The sequence below is a fragment of the Alligator sinensis genome, unplaced genomic scaffold (genome assembly GCF_000455745.1).
Source record: "Alligator sinensis unplaced genomic scaffold, ASM45574v1 scaffold802_1, whole genome shotgun sequence".
Lineage (NCBI taxonomy): Eukaryota > Metazoa > Chordata > Crocodylia > Alligatoridae > Alligator > Alligator sinensis.
The window spans coordinates 258,523-274,282 of record NW_005841918.1 but is presented as its reverse complement, the minus strand read 5'-3'; the positions used below and the strand labels follow the sequence as shown (position 1 = coordinate 274,282).

The 15,760-nt window shown below is 41.9% G+C and overlaps 1 protein-coding gene across 1 annotated transcript in view; it reads right to left on the bottom strand.

Annotated features, from left to right (window-relative positions):
• Positions 1–15,760, bottom strand: part of DYNC2H1 (dynein cytoplasmic 2 heavy chain 1) — a 430,803-nt gene that overhangs the window by 356,534 nt on the left and 58,509 nt on the right. Inside the window, 9 exon segments of the mRNA XM_014517608.2 lie at positions 1,955–2,162; positions 2,516–2,780; positions 4,589–4,788; positions 8,241–8,356; positions 9,609–9,832; positions 10,103–10,285; positions 10,501–10,683; positions 12,155–12,357; positions 14,037–14,187. Of these exon segments, the coding sequence (XP_014373094.1) occupies positions 1,955–2,162; positions 2,516–2,780; positions 4,589–4,788; positions 8,241–8,356; positions 9,609–9,832; positions 10,103–10,285; positions 10,501–10,683; positions 12,155–12,357; positions 14,037–14,187 (1,733 nt within the window).

Here is a 15,760-nt window from a genome sequence, read left to right as displayed (position 1 = left end):
CCTTCAATGTGATGCTGTGGCTAGTAAAGCGAGCAAAACGCTGGCTTTCATCCATAGATGCTTCTCAAGCCAATCCCAGGATATCATTCTCCCGTTGTACTCGGCCTTGGCGAGGCCACAACTCGAGAACTGCATCCAGTTTCGGGCTCCAAAATTCAAAAAGGATGTGGAGAAGCTTGAGAGAATGCAAAGGAGAGCCATGCTCATGATCAGAGGTCAGGAAAACAGACTTCATGATGAGAGGCTGAGAGCCATGGGACTTCCAGACCTTGGCCACTAGAACTGTGAAGAAGTTCTTCCTAATGTCCAGTCTACATCTGCTCTCTGCTAGCTTGTGGCCTTTATTTCTTGTAACCCCCGGGGGCGCCTTGGTGAATAAAACCTCACCAATTCCCTTCTGTGCCCCCGTGATGAACTTATAGGCAGCCACAAGGTCGCCTCTCAACCTTCTCTTGTGAAGGCTGAAGAGGTCCAGGTGCCCTAGTCTCTCCTCATAGGGCCTCGCCTGCAAGCCCTTAAACATACAAGTGGCCCTTCTCTGGACCCTCTCCAGGTTATTCACATCCCTCCTGAAGTGCGGCGCCCAAAATTGCACGCAGTATTCCAACTGTGGTCTTACCAGCGCCCGATAGAGGGGAAGTATCACCCCCTTGGTTCTGTTCGTCATGCATCTGCTGATGCATGCTAAAGTGCCATTAGCTTTTCTGATGACTTCGTCCACTAGGACTCCAAGATCCCTTTCCGCTTCTGTGCCACCAAGCAGGTCATTTCCTAGGCAGTAGGTATGCTGGACATTTTTCCTCCCTAGGTGTAACACTTTGCATTTCTCCTTGTTGAATTGCATTCTGTTGTTTTCCACCTATATGTCCAACCTGTCCAGGTCTGCTTGTAGTTGTTCCCTGCCCTCCGGCGTGCCCGCTTCTCCCCACAGTTCTGTGTCATCCGTAAACTTGGACAAAGTACACTTCACTCCCTCATCCAAGTCGCTGATGAAGACATTGAAGAGTATCGGTCCAAGGACCGAGCCCTGCAGGACCCCACTGCCCACACCCTTCCAGGTCGATACCAACCCATCCACTACGACTCTCTGGGTGCGACCCTCTAGCCAATTCGCTACCCACCGGACTGTGTAGTCATCCAAGTCACAGCCTCTTAACTTGTTCACCAGTATGGTGTGGGATACCGTATCGAAGGCCTTCCTGAAGTCTAAGCCTCTTCAGCCTAGAAAAGTGCAGGCTCAGGGGTGATCTGGTGGCCACCTATAAGTTTATCAGGGGTGCTCATCAGGATGTGGGGGAATGTCTGTTCACCAGAGCGCCCCAAGGGATGACAAGATCGGATGGTCACAAATCCGGCCGCGACCGATTCAGGCTGGACATAAGGAAGAATTTCTTTACTGTCCGAGCCCCCAAGGTTTGGAATAGACTGCCACTGAAGGCGGTTCAAGCACCCACTTTGAACGCCTTCCAGACACATTTGGATGCTTATCTTGCTGGGATCCTATGATCCCTGCTGACTTCCTGCCCATGGGGCAGGGGGCTGGACTCGATGATCCTCCAGGGTCCCTTCCAGCCCAAATGTCTATGAAATCTATGAAATATTGCTGAAACACTAAAAGGATCATACTTTTGCTTAAGATGTAAAAAAAAGGGTATACACTAATTTTTCACAGTGAATCTGAATGAAAATGCATCTGGACATAAGGAAAAACTTCTTTATAAGTCAAGTACTGAGGGTTTGGAGCAGGCTGCCCCCAGAGGTGGCACAGTCACCCACCCAGTCCACTTTCAAAAAACATCTTGACACCCACCTTGCTGGGATCATCTGACCCCAGTCTTTCCTGCCTAAGTGGAGTGGGGCTGGACCCAATGATCTGTAAGGTCCCTTCCAGCCCCTAACAACGATGAAAACATGAAAATAAATCGTGTACATTTTGAATGCTCTGGCGTCTCACCTAAGAAAGATCATTCCCATTCGAGATATTGTGGCAGGAGAGGCACAGCTCAGATCATGAGTTTCAAATATAAAATTAACATTTGGACCAAATTGAATTCTTTCTCCACTGGGCATAGTCAATAATCGATTGTCATCCAGAACAGAATTCAAAGACTCAATCCACTCAGGGTCAATGTCACCATCACAGATTATCCATGAATTAATATCTGTTTACAAAAAGGAAAAATGAACAGGTAAATAAATGGCAATCATTTAGGAAAATGAATCCACACTAAAATTCTGACTTTTTTTGGTTCCTGTGACTATTAAACTTCATGTACCTTATATGTGACAAGTTTAAATATTCCTTATACTCTTCACCTTCCAATATATATTTTCATACCATTTATTTTAATACACCAACTGAGAAATTACAAATCAATATTCTTCATAATGGTACTACACATAAAACTTCGCACCTGTCCCAATTTCAAGCAAGTATATTGTCAAAATGTAAATGAATAAAACAACTTATTTCAGTAAGATAAACATAATGATATATATGCTTCTCCAAACGTACCTTGTGGTTCTCGTACCACTTGTCGAGCACTGTTTGTAAGCACACCATCAGACCACTCCCTGGTATCCATGTCAATGTGGCCTAGTAACTGATGCCGAGGCATGGCTTTGGGATTCATGGTATACTGTTTCACAACTTTGCCAATTTTACCAAGTGCTGACCTTAACATTCTCCAAAGAGTTGATTTGCCTGCACCACTTGGACCTACAATAACCACCCCCATTCTCTGACGCAGCTGTTCATATAATTCCAAGGCCTTCTTGATCTTGCAAAAAAGAAATGATAGTTACGCAAGGTTAACAGCACTTCTATTGTTCCCAAACTTATTCTCTAAACCTTTTCAGACAAGGTTCCTTGGGTGAATTTGATATCTTTTATTAGACCAACCCAAATGGTTGGAGAATAGTTATTAAGCAAGCTTTCGGGTTCAAAAACCCTTCGTCAGGCTGAGGAAGCTGCAGCAGTTGGTGTGTGCTCTTCCTGGATGGAATGAAAAGTAAACAAGCCAGGGGCTGGGCTGGGCTGGGCTGGGGAGTCAGTTGCCAGGCAGATTATAATGTATCAAAAATCCAATGTCTATGTTTAGGAAGTTGTTGAGGAAGTTTGCTTCTGGTGAGGAGGTTGGCGAGGTTCGGTGCTTGTCTGAAGGCTAGGATGGGTGGCTAGATCTTCCCAGAGCCATCCATCCTAGCCTTCAGACAAGCACCAAACCTCGCCACCCTCATCACCAGAAGCAAACTTCCTCAACCCCAGAACACACCAAAAGGATCCAGACCGTGCCATGACAAGAAATACAAAACCTGCCCCCACATCTCCACCACCCCCACTATTACTACACCCCACAACAGAGCCATCAGCATCCCAGGATCTTACAGCTGCACCTCAAGGAATGTAGTATACCTCATCCAATGCACCAAATGCCCTGATGGAAGATATGTAGGAGAGACCATACAACAACTGCGCACCAGAATGAATGCACACCGGAAATCCATCAAAGACAGAAACACCCAATTACCGGTGGGGGCACATCTCTCACAGGAAGGCCACTTTCTCTCCAATCTCTCAGTCCTGATCCTCAAGGGAAATTTACACAACACTTCCCAGAGACGAGCCTATGAGCTCCATTTCATCAACCTGCTGGATACTAGAGATCAGGGACTAAACGTAGACATTGGATTTTTGATACATTATAATCTGCCTGGCAACTGATTCCCCAGCCCAGCCCAGCCCCTGGCTTGTTTACTTTTCATTCCATCCAGGAAGAGCACACACCAACTACCAAAGCTTCCTGAGCCTGACAAAGGGTTTTTGAACCCGAAAGCTTGCTTAATAACTATTCTCCAACCATTTGGGTTGGTCTAATAAAAGATATCAAATTCACCCAAGGAACTTTGTCTGCCTATATCCTTAGACCAACACGGCTACAACCTAAACCCCTAATCCTTTTCACACATTCTTGTTTGACTTGGCATCCAGTCACTTCCTAACCAAAGGTGCAAAGAATGTAAAAATCAATCTATTCAAGAATATCTGGCTCTGACAGTTCAGTCATTACACTGACCTACTGATTGAAATAAAATGCTACTACTCCAGACTAACAAGGCTAATTCCCTCTCTCTATTTTGATGGGGATATTAGAGAATTTTCATACACAAAGTCTAAGTTTACCTCAAAATAAATAACATTTATAAATGTAAAATGAATAAAGTAAGTACCATTACGAATTCAGTTTCTTCCTAAAAAAAAATATTTTAGCTAAACAATTTCTGCTATTACTGCTTGAAATTTTCACATATTAGATTAAACCAGGATATTGCTAAACTATGCAGACATTCACATAGATTAAAATAAGAGTCATCTTGAATTTATGCAGGAGGTCTGCCTCTCTGAGTGCAGGCATGTACTTTTTATATGTATTTCATTAAATTTTGGCTTTCAGTCGTTTTTGGCAAAATCAGATTTTTTTACAAGCTTGAATATAAAAATCTAAATGAAAGATTATCACTACAAGACTTATTTAAACTCCCAACTCAGAGTAGCTAGACCAGATCTATGGCTACATTTCACATTTACCTGGGTGTTTATGATTTCCATATTGGCTTCTTTAAAGACTTGTTGCAAACCTGTGGCCAGTTCAGCATATTCCACATCCTTAAAGTCAATGCCAGGGAAGACATCTTTAACTAATGCATCAAACCGTGCACAGTCTGCAAATGTAAGCTTCGACATGGTATTGAGCCGCAAAGCCTGGACCACAATATGGCTTTCATTAACTGCAGAAAAACAATCTAACTTATTTCCATTGCTGGTATATCATCACCTTAAGTTAAATTGCCAAAACAATTTGATGATTTTTGTCATTCAAAAAGATTACGTTAAATTGCTAATTAGCAGTACTACAGTATGGTATGGTACCTAGAAGCTGGTATCTGCTTCTGAAGGAAGTTTATTAAATTACTAAAGACAAAGGAAAAGAAGTACAAATAAATTACAGCTATAAGTTCTCTACTCTAAAGCAGAAATGAACTCTACCTAATGTGGCTTTTGGGATGGCAACTGGATGGTTGAAAATAATAGTGCGCGCCAGATGGAACTTTATCTGGGAATTTTTAGAAGCTCTAACATGAAATAATCTCTATCCTGACTGACCAAATAACAGTCAGCTACAACCTAAAATATGCTACTGGTATCTTTTTGACAGACAGATCAATTCCTGAAGTTGTTTACGAGTTGTTAGCGGGTTGCTTTACAGCAACCCAGTAAAACTGAAACAGAAAAACAGGGTTGTCTCTAACTACTTACAGAAAACAGACAAAGCAGACCTGTTATTTCTTAAACTAAAAAAATCCACATCCCTAAGATACAAACTCCTCAGCCACTCTAAGTTCTCTCACATGCTGGCATAACAAGGAATAATGGGCACAAGTTGATGGAGAGGAGGTACAGATTGGACATCCGAAAAAACTACTTCACAGTCAGGGCGGCTAGGAGCTGGAACCAACTTCCAAGGGAGGTGGTGCTGGCCCCTACCCTGGGGATCTTTAAGAAGAGGCTGGATACTTACCTGGCTGGACTCATTTGAGTCCCGTTTTTGTTTTTAGGGTGAGTGGTTTTGTTTGTGTTTTTGGGTTGTTCTCCCGCCCTGGCGGGGGGTCGGGCTAGAAGATCTATTAGGTCCCTTCCGACCCTGAAACTATGAAACTATGCAGAGATAAAAATAACCACCAACTCAAGAACAGTTTTCTTGAAATACACAATATTATGATCCATTAAACTACTATAAATAGCACTGTCTGTACCCACCAACCTATACTGAGGTGACTTGAGGAGTAGCATCTCTTTGCTGTATATATTAACAATATTTAATCAGAATCATGTCTGTTAGCTCAAGAATAGTACAGATTTCAACTAGATGAGCTATTTGCACCCTATCAACTCTGCACATTAAAAACCTTGAGTTTCTATAAATTATTAATTTTAGTTAGTTTGATTTGTGAACTTATTTTCTAAAACAGCTTATCAAGTTCTCTATCACTGGCAATTTTTAAATAAATTTTTTTTTTTTTTTTTAAACATAATTTTTTTTCTTCTAAAATACGCTGTAGTTCAAACAGAAATTAACTGAGCCAGGCCACAGGACTTCTGTTGTGTAAAAAGTCAGATTAGTTAAGACATAAGATTTGCCACACTGGGCGGGTCTACACAAGATGCCCACTGCACAGTCATTTATTACTTGTATAACCAAATGCTAAATGACTGCAAAGCAACCGGCATTACTGTGCAGTAGAATCCTGGCACAGTTGCCTAGTGACACTAAATGCTCAGTAGCTTGTTACTACTGAGCAGTAGTGCTGCGTCACAATCTGCGACTGGTGACACTACTGCGCAGTATTAACAAGCTACTGCAAAGTAGTAATGAGCTACTGCACAGTAAATGTCTCATGTAGACATGGCCATTGATTCAAATCATACACCCAACCCATTTTTCTACATCTCACAGTGGCTGAAAGTGGTTGTTAAAGAGAAGAGTATTTATGCAGAGCTTATCCATTATTGATCTGTCCCTTGCCTCTCTTCCCATACATATTCCAGTAGTTAGAGGACTAGGAAGTCGACTTTGGACCTTGCATACACAATTTGAATGTTTATTACACATTGACAGACTATCCTCCATGAATTTGTCTAATCCTCTTTTGAACCTGGTTAAAATGTCAGCCTCTACAATATCTTCTAACAATATATTCCATTAAGTCAGTGGTCTCCAACCTTTCTAAGTCGGAGATCACTTTTGGAATTTAAAAGGAGCCCAAGATCTACCCCGTGCCAGTGCTGCCACCACACTCCCTCCTCCCTGCCCAGCAGGTAAGTCTGTGGTGGGGGAGGGAGGGAAAAGGAAAGGGCCGTCGAGGGGACAGGGCAGATGGAGGCCCCAGCCCTAGCCCCACTCCCTCCCTCCCCCCTGGAGCCTTGATCTTCCCCACCCCAATGGCAGTGAGGGAGGGAGTAGGGCCGAAGCAGAAGCAAACCTTGCACAGCCAGGGCAGGATGGGACAGAGCTGCGAGCAGCTCATCGGGGGGCCAGGAAGGGGGGCACTCACCCAGGGAGGGCACAAGGGGCCGCTGCCGCCTGGCCCAAGCAGAGCATAGCCGCATCCTCCACCACAAACAGCCCAGACCCAGCTGGCAGCTGCAGCCTGTGCCGCCCCAGCCCGCACAATTCTGGGGGCACACCTCCCAGGGTGAATGCCCCCCACACCTGGATGAGCTGCTTGTGGCTCCATCCCACCCTGCCCCAGCTGTGCAAGGCCTGCCCCTGCTCCAGACCCATCTCCCGACCTGACCACTGCTGCAGCCACCCATACTGCTTGGCGTTTTGGGGGGCACATGTCCCCCAATCTGTGCGTAGTGGAGTCAGCTTCTGCTGCGGGCTGGGCTTTGCACCTGGAGCCCTACTGCAGCTGGCCCAGGAGCAGCTAGATGCATGTGGCATCAGGCCACTCCCTGGGCAGCTGCAGCTGCAGCAGGGCTCAGGGGACAAAGCCACAGCGGCAGCTGCCTCCACTGAGCACAGATAGGGGGGCACATGCCCCCCAGGACCTCCTCTGGGATCCACCTCTCCCAACCCTGGATGAGCCACTTGGGCTTGATCCTCCCACCACCCTCCCAGCTGGGGCCCCACTCACTGGGCTGCTCCTGCACTCAGTCCCTCACCGCGGAGGGTCTTGATCTGGCTCCAGCCCCTTCCCTGTCCCACCAACTGACCTGCTGGGCTGGGGGGGGGTCACATGCATGCAGGCACATGCTCAGTCCCTGCCCCCCCAGCCCAGGATTGACCAGTTGGTGACGGCTGCCATAAGTTAATTACACACTGTGTGGAAAAACTTCCATTAGTTTCAAAGCTGCTTCCAAATAATTCCCCATTATGTCCCCTAGTTCTGATATTGTGAAAGCTGGAAAATTGTAAATCTCTATTTTCTTTCTGCACACCATTCATTATTTTATGGACTTTACTCAGACAATAGTCGCTCCAGTCTCTAAATATGAATCTACAATTAGGAAGGGCTTTCACAAAGACTTATATTTCTTTTGAATAATCAGGTTTCCTATGGATCCAGGACATGACTTTCTTGTACTTGAAAAAAACATGAAAATTACTAATACTTATTTCCATACTGTGCCCTGACTAATCAAATATGAACAAACCCTTGACATAATCAAATCTTACTTATTTCCTTTATCCCATTCCTCTTCAGGTGATGAAGGAGATTACCACATCCCCTCAAAGCAGTCTTCAGTGCTCTTAAACCCCAATCATAGTGCTGTTGGGGTGTTAGAAGTTCCCTAAATTTAAAAAAAAACATTAATGATGTCATAAACTTTGAATGACAAATCTGGAATTTACACAATTATTTTATCAAAAATCAGAGATATTAGATTTTCTATTTACTCAAACACAAGACAAAGTTTATTTCCCCATTTAATATAGGGTGGAAGCCTGTCCTTTTGGATTTCAGTATGAGGTGGTAGCAGGGGCAGACAGTTGCTCTGATTCTGGCCACAGGGCCAGGGGTACAGCTGCTGCCTACCTCACCCTTCCCCACTGCCTCTGCCTCCTCCCCCACCACCCCGCATCCTCTGCTCCTCCTGGCTGACCCCCCTGCAATCTTGGGCACAACTGCAGCCTTGAGCCCCCCGCCCTGCTTGCCACTTACCCATGCTTACAGCTCCAGTAGGCTCCATCCCCACAGAAGCATGGGGCACATGTTTGCTCCAGCCACAGCCTGGCCCACTAACAGTGACAGCACAGGAAGGAGCAAGGCAAGAGGTGAGGGTGAACCGGCGGCAAGGTGTGGGGAGTCAGGGTCAAGCAGCTTGAATCCCCCCACTGCCTGTCCCCTGCTCATTCCTCCACCACCTGCTTTCCCCCTGCCTATCCGCCTGCCACTGCAGCAATGGCAGTGGATGACGAATGGGGAGGGGATGACAAATTTAAGATAACCTCCAATAATTAAGTTGTATACATGGAAAATTATAACAAACTTATAAATTTTCCATGCATAGAATCTAATTATTGAGGGGTCATCTTAAATTCCAGGTTGTCTTGGATTCAGATAAATATGGTAATACTTTTTCACAGGCTTGAGATATATACTTGAATATATCTTTCCCAACAATAAGACAAGCAGTGAATTCAATATCTAGTGTAGTTATTATTGTTACTGTTTTGGTTGTTGTTAATAACAAAAAACAACAATCGAGTTTATAGTAATTCACAGTTTTGGTTTCTGTAATATGCATGTATATGAAAAATAACCACTGTGGTTATGTGGATATTAGCTGTATTCTCATTAAAATATAAAACATGGCAGCTTAAGTTCATTTTATCAGATGCTGATCATAAAAAGCTTGTGCTTTATATGCATTTTATTTCATTAGTCTATTAATTGAAATAAAAAACAAGGTTCAAGACATAATCATAAGAGGTAGTATTAAACACAGCATAAGAAAAAAACGTCTGTATAAACAACAAACAGAACCAGCAGAACCAAAAGAAAACAAAAAAACCCTAAAGAATGCTTTAAAATAAGATTACCTGGCTAAATTAAAAATAGCCACTAATTTTCTGCCAAGTGTTTTAGCATCTTTAAAACCTTCCGAATACAGAATTACTTCTGCAATGAGTTCATTGTCTGGACGAGTCATAGCAACAGGCCTAAAAAGTTGTTTGAGGTTATCTGGTAGTTTCTGTCTTCCTCCATAACCTTTTCCAGCAGGATTCATAGTGATAAAAATTCCAGAATTATGATCCATTTCAACCTGGCAATAAAATCAATATATTGTAACAAAGCTGGTATATTTAGCATTATGTACTTCAGGTTTGATATAACTCAGGTAGTTAGGATATTACACAACCCTATTAGAAACACTAGGCAAGAGATGTACCTTGTACACAATGGACTTATATGTTGGATCTAAAAATGATATACTTCTTAATAGTATGAGGGCTCACAGGGTGCTCAAAAGACATTTGCTCTTAGTTATAGCACAAGAATAGTTTTCTGCAAAAAAGAACATTTTGTACTGTACCTCTTTGCCAAGCAGTTCACACACAGGACTATGTTTTTTCAGTGCATGCTGAATTGTCTGAATCTGCATGGATACTGCAGACAATACTGCCTCCTCCAATCTATTGAACTCATCAAAACATCCCCAAGCACCACACTTCACCAAACCAACAAATATACGGCCCATCGACTTCACATCAATGCCCTTGAAATAAAAGAAGAAAATTAGTAGTCTGCTAAATGCCAGGAAAGCAATTAGTAAAGATTCTTTTGCTATTCAGTTATTGTTAATGTCCCAAAATATATACTGGACAGAAAAATACTGTTAAATTATACACAGGAATATTTTAAACTGTTCTATAAACTACATATTGTAAAAGATACTTATCTCCTAAATTATAAAGATTAATATTACCCCACCTCATCACAATTAAAGATTAAAACTTGTCTTCCAAGAAGTCCTCCCAAGGCCTTTACTGATTCTGTTTTTCCAGTTCCAGCTGGGCCATAGGGATTTCCTCCAAGGCCTATCTTCATAGCTTGGGTAAGAGTTAAATAGCACTTATCTGTCAGAGGTGTATAAACAAGTTTTGGAGAATTTCCCTGAAGAAAGAAAATATATATTGTATGGATTAATGCACAGTAATAAGGACTGTAAGTCAATATTATACCTAATAATTACACCTAGTAGAGATAACACAAGGAAGTCCAAATTACTCACTGCTCAAGTATGATAATTATACGTCACTGAATAGTTTTTTCATCGTTTCACATTCATAAAATATCCTCTAGAAATACTAGAAAAATCAGGATTCAATCATTCATGGACCAAAGAAAGAGGTTATAAAAGAAAAACAACTGGCACATTCTCTCTCCCTTTAGCTTCAACAGACATTCCACTCCCATAATCAAAAAGATAATTTGTTCAAAAGTGTTTATAAAAGTTTATTCTATTCAAAATAGTCACTAGTTCTGATTACTTATCCTTATCTGCCCCTAGTTCAGCATTTTACCTAGAACTGTCAAAAATGAGAAAGTAAAAACCATAACCATATACTAAGCACTTTGTCATTAAAGCTACATAAGTCATCTGTTCAACTTAAAACTTCAATATCATGGGTTATAGAAGATAAGAAGTTTGATCAAGTGCATAGCTAAATGAACAGCCACATGGGATGGATTAAAGAAGCAAGACAGAACTTTATTGGTTTCAAAGAAATGGGTGATATGTGCTTACCCACCTTCCCTTATAGACAAGATACATAATTGATTCTACAATGATATATCAGAATTTCCACAATGGTTTTATAAACAATAAATCAAAGGAGATACTCTTTGGAATAACCTTTATCTCACTTCTGAGCTCTCTCTTCCTCTCCATGGGAGGTACAGGTTATCAAGGTAGCCTTGTTACACAGGGACTTCGGATCTCCCCTTTATCAAACATCATCTTGCTATGCATGTGTTCTCACATTCCCCAATGAACTTTGGGCTGTGTTTTACATTTTCTACTATCCATTCAAGATCCCTTACCACTTGATTGTAGAAGGGAGCAAGCTTAAGACCAACAACATATGACTACATTACTTTTCAATCTTTCCTACAAAATAACACCCCAAGATGGAAGCAATAACACAGGGAAACAGCATGGGAGCAACTATAGATAAAGCAGTATACAATATAACCTCATAAATCTGGCTTTCAAAATTCTGGAAATCTCAAAAATCTGGCACTTTTTAAAAACAGAGTATACTACATTATTGCATTAAAAATAGCTTCCCAATAATCCAGAAATTTCTCTGGAAGTCCAGCGCTTCTCCAACTGCCATTGTTTTTGTTCATCAGCCTACAGGTATTGTTTTGAACAATACTCAGTCACATATATAGCGTAATAGCAAAGAATATTGTCCTAAGGCTACGTGCACTTTCCTTATGTTTCAAAAATCTGGAATTTTCAAATTTCTGGCAGGTCCTGGTCCCAAGGATGCTGGATTTATGAGGTTATACTGTATTTGAACAGAAAGGTTATCACAACATATTTAAAAGACAGAAAAAAGAACTAACACTACCATACCTGATATTCATATGTGTACTGCAGTTCAGCATCCACCATTTGAACATAGCATTTCTTGTCTTTCATATAGAATCTGAGTTGCTTTTTCCAAGCCCAGTCATCAACACTATGAACCTGAACTTCATTTAGCTGCTTCACCACATCAAGGTTATGAATAATATCAAGAATCAGAGCTTTAAGCTTTAGTTCAAGGATTCCAGATTCTATAAATTAAAATAAAATTATGCAACACAGTGAAACAGTTCAGATTAAATGTTAGCACATTTCAAGTAGAGTATCTTGTTTGTTACAATCAAGATCTCATTTAGTCTAGTGAAATAAAAGACATTATTAAAAATCTAAAGCAATCAACATACAAATGAGATTAGATCAGGCATAGAAGGGATAGAAGAAACCTGTCCTGGCTCACCAGTCCTGTAGTGGCAACTCAGCTTTAGCTCCTGGTCTGGCCCCTGCTTTCCAGCCCTCTAGTGGCAAGTCACAGCTGTGCAGGTTGGGGACAGTCAGAGAAGGTCTTTAGCCTTGAGCTGTGACTGTTCCAAACTCAAGCTAGCACTAACACCTATCAACATTTAAGCAGCTCAAAATGCAGTGTGTAAAAAGGCTCTATGTCTATTGTAATAGTCTATCCACATGGTTTTCAAACATTTTTTTATTTGTGGACCCCTAAAAAATTCTGAATGGAGGTGAGGACCCCTTTGGAAATGTTGAACGGAGGTGCACACCCCTTTGAATTGTAAGTGCAGGTATTCACATACTTTTGACTGATCAGAATCATCTTTCATATACCCCTTACACATAGTCTGCAGATCCCCATGGATCCACGGACCACAGGTTGTAAACCACTAGTCTATCCCAACCATGCAGTTCGTCCACTAAGAGATATAGCTCACATGAATTACTGTCCCTCTCAGAGATAGGAAATTACTACACAAAACATAATTAGGAGTTCTTAGTCATTAATATTTCCTCCTATTAGTATTTACCAGATCAGATTGGTGCTTTTTAACTTTGTAGGATCAAATGTACCTAGAGATAATTCCAGAATCGAATTAAAATATAGTCCAGAAGGAACACCTGAGCTCAAACCGAAATAGTTATACAGAATACTCTGACATGATACCATGCATATCCAGGAACGTCCACCCAGTCCTTTCATAATAAATACTGGATTAGAAATTAACAAATGAAGAAAAGGATCATAGGAAAGCAGGGCTGAATGGGACCTCATCAGGTCATCTACACCAGCCCTCTGCTCAAGGAAGGATCATCTCTGACTTAAACACCCCAAGCAACCTGGTCTTGTCCAACCTGCTCTTGAAAAATTCCTATTCCTTTTCTAGGTAGCCTGTTCCAATGCTTAATCAACCTCAGAATCAGAACAGGATGTAGAACTGGATTCTGTGGTAAGAAATAATACATAAATACAGAGGCATAACTAAGAATCTTGGCCTCTTGGGCAGGGAGGGTGGTGCTGTGCCAACTGGCAGAAGATTTTACCTGCTCATGGGTGAGCTGCTCCTGTCATGCCATGAGTTCCCCAAGGGCCACCATTCTGATGCCCCGCTCTTAAATCAGTGCCTGAGGCAACTGCCCCTCACCCACTCCTAGTCATGTTACTTAGTAAATATATAATATTGCAAAAATGTGAAAATAAAAAATAAAGTATATTAAAATTAAGAGAAAAATTCCAGCTACAAAATAATATTAAACACAAAATAAAGGCAATGGCCAGTGAAAAGGCAATGGCATCCCCTAAAATGTTAAACCTCCAAGATCTGGTGATTATAGATAGCGCTATGTAATTTCTTGAATAGAGGAATGGAATGCTTAATACTTTACATTTTTAGAATAAAGTATACTGTTATGATCATTTTTATACCTCCACTTCCTGGGTCTTCCATACTTGTATCTATACTGGTATAATGCTCCAGTTTAGCCATGAGTTCTAACTCTATCTGCTGTAGATTGTGCTCTTTAATGGCATTTTCAACATCTTCAGTGAACTGAATTTGTTCTGCCAAGGAAAGAATCTATAGACAGGAAGATTAAAGTAACATTTTAGAAAAGGAAGCCATGAAGGACAAAAGGTTTTTAATTCATGTTTAAACACCTCTAAAAGCTGATAATAAAGACATCTTATGTGTGTGGGGTTTTTTTTCTAACCAGATCTAGAGTGAGTAATTCTGAGTTAATCCAAAGATCTTGCTGAGGACTAGGAAGTAAACCATGCATGTCAAGTACTTACAGCATGGGCTTCTGTCATTTGTGCTGAAAGACCAACTTCTACCACTGAGTTGTAAGAGATGCACAAGTAAAACAATAAACAGTAGGTTCCACTTCCATGAATTAAGCAAAAAAATAGGAGCTCTCATCTCATTAATTTTTGATCCTTGCTTTGACTACATGATTCAGATACAGCAGAAAAAGCTACCAACCTCTATTTAGAGGAGACAACCAGATAATGTGCAGGTTTCCAACACCCTCAGCAAAATGAAAGGAAGGAATGAGCTGCAATGGCTTAACCAGATGAATGAAAGCCTTGTTCTAAATAAAAAGCCCACATGGACAGGTCCCTGCACTTAATTTAAGTAAGTCCCCCTACAGTCATTGTGGCTCCCTATAGACATAAAGTTCAGCCCAGGCATCATTTTGACAGGTCAGGATCACATTTCTTACAAAAAAAAAAAATAGCCTGAATGAATACATATGATTAGGTGAATGTTGATAATCTGTCATTGTGGCAACAGTAATTACATTTAAGAGATACTTCTCTTATTTTGGGCAAAATAATAATATTTCAAGAATATTTGAAAAATAGTGGCAAAATAATAATAATATTTTTTGGCAAAATAATATTTCTGGCCCAGATTCGGTTCAAGCTATATAAATGCACATTATCATGTGTTATATATAGTTCTCATTAAAACACTCTCTTTTATTAACATTTCCTAGCAAAGCTACCCTAGAACTTCAGAAACTACTCTAGTGATGCTGCTTTGAACTAATAGGAGGAAACCTTCTTTCAATGGCTGATGTTTGGAACCAATTCAGGGTCAATCATCAATGGGAAGATGTCCACTGACTCCAATGAGCCCACAAGATCAAAGGGTTATCTCCTAGAACTGTTTATAAACAGTAAATATTTTAAGTACTACAGCTGGTTCCGGGCTCCACGCAGACGGAGCCCCTGGCTCTCAGCTGCGGGGGGCTGCCTGTCCCTTTTTCAGGCTCTGGGGCCTGGGAGCATGGTGACCTAGCCTTGTGGGGTCTGCTCCCTTTTGGGGTCTCTGGCACGCCAGCTGGAGGAGCTCCAGGCCACAGTCCAGAGACTGCATGCCATCAGGGACTGCGAGCAGGAGACAGACTCCTACTGCCAGGCCCTTCTCCCCCGGGAGGCGAAGGGTAGACCACAGTCCCCCTCCACGCCAAAGGAGGACTTTGGGACATCCTGCTGTGTCCAGCCAAGTGCATGGACCAAGGTGGTCAAGGGCCCTAAGGCCTGCCGCACCAAGGCCCCTCCCCCACCAGAACTGAGCAACAGGTACGCACCTCTTGCTGCCCCAGCAGAGCCTGCTGAGTTGCCGGCCCCCACAGGCAACATGG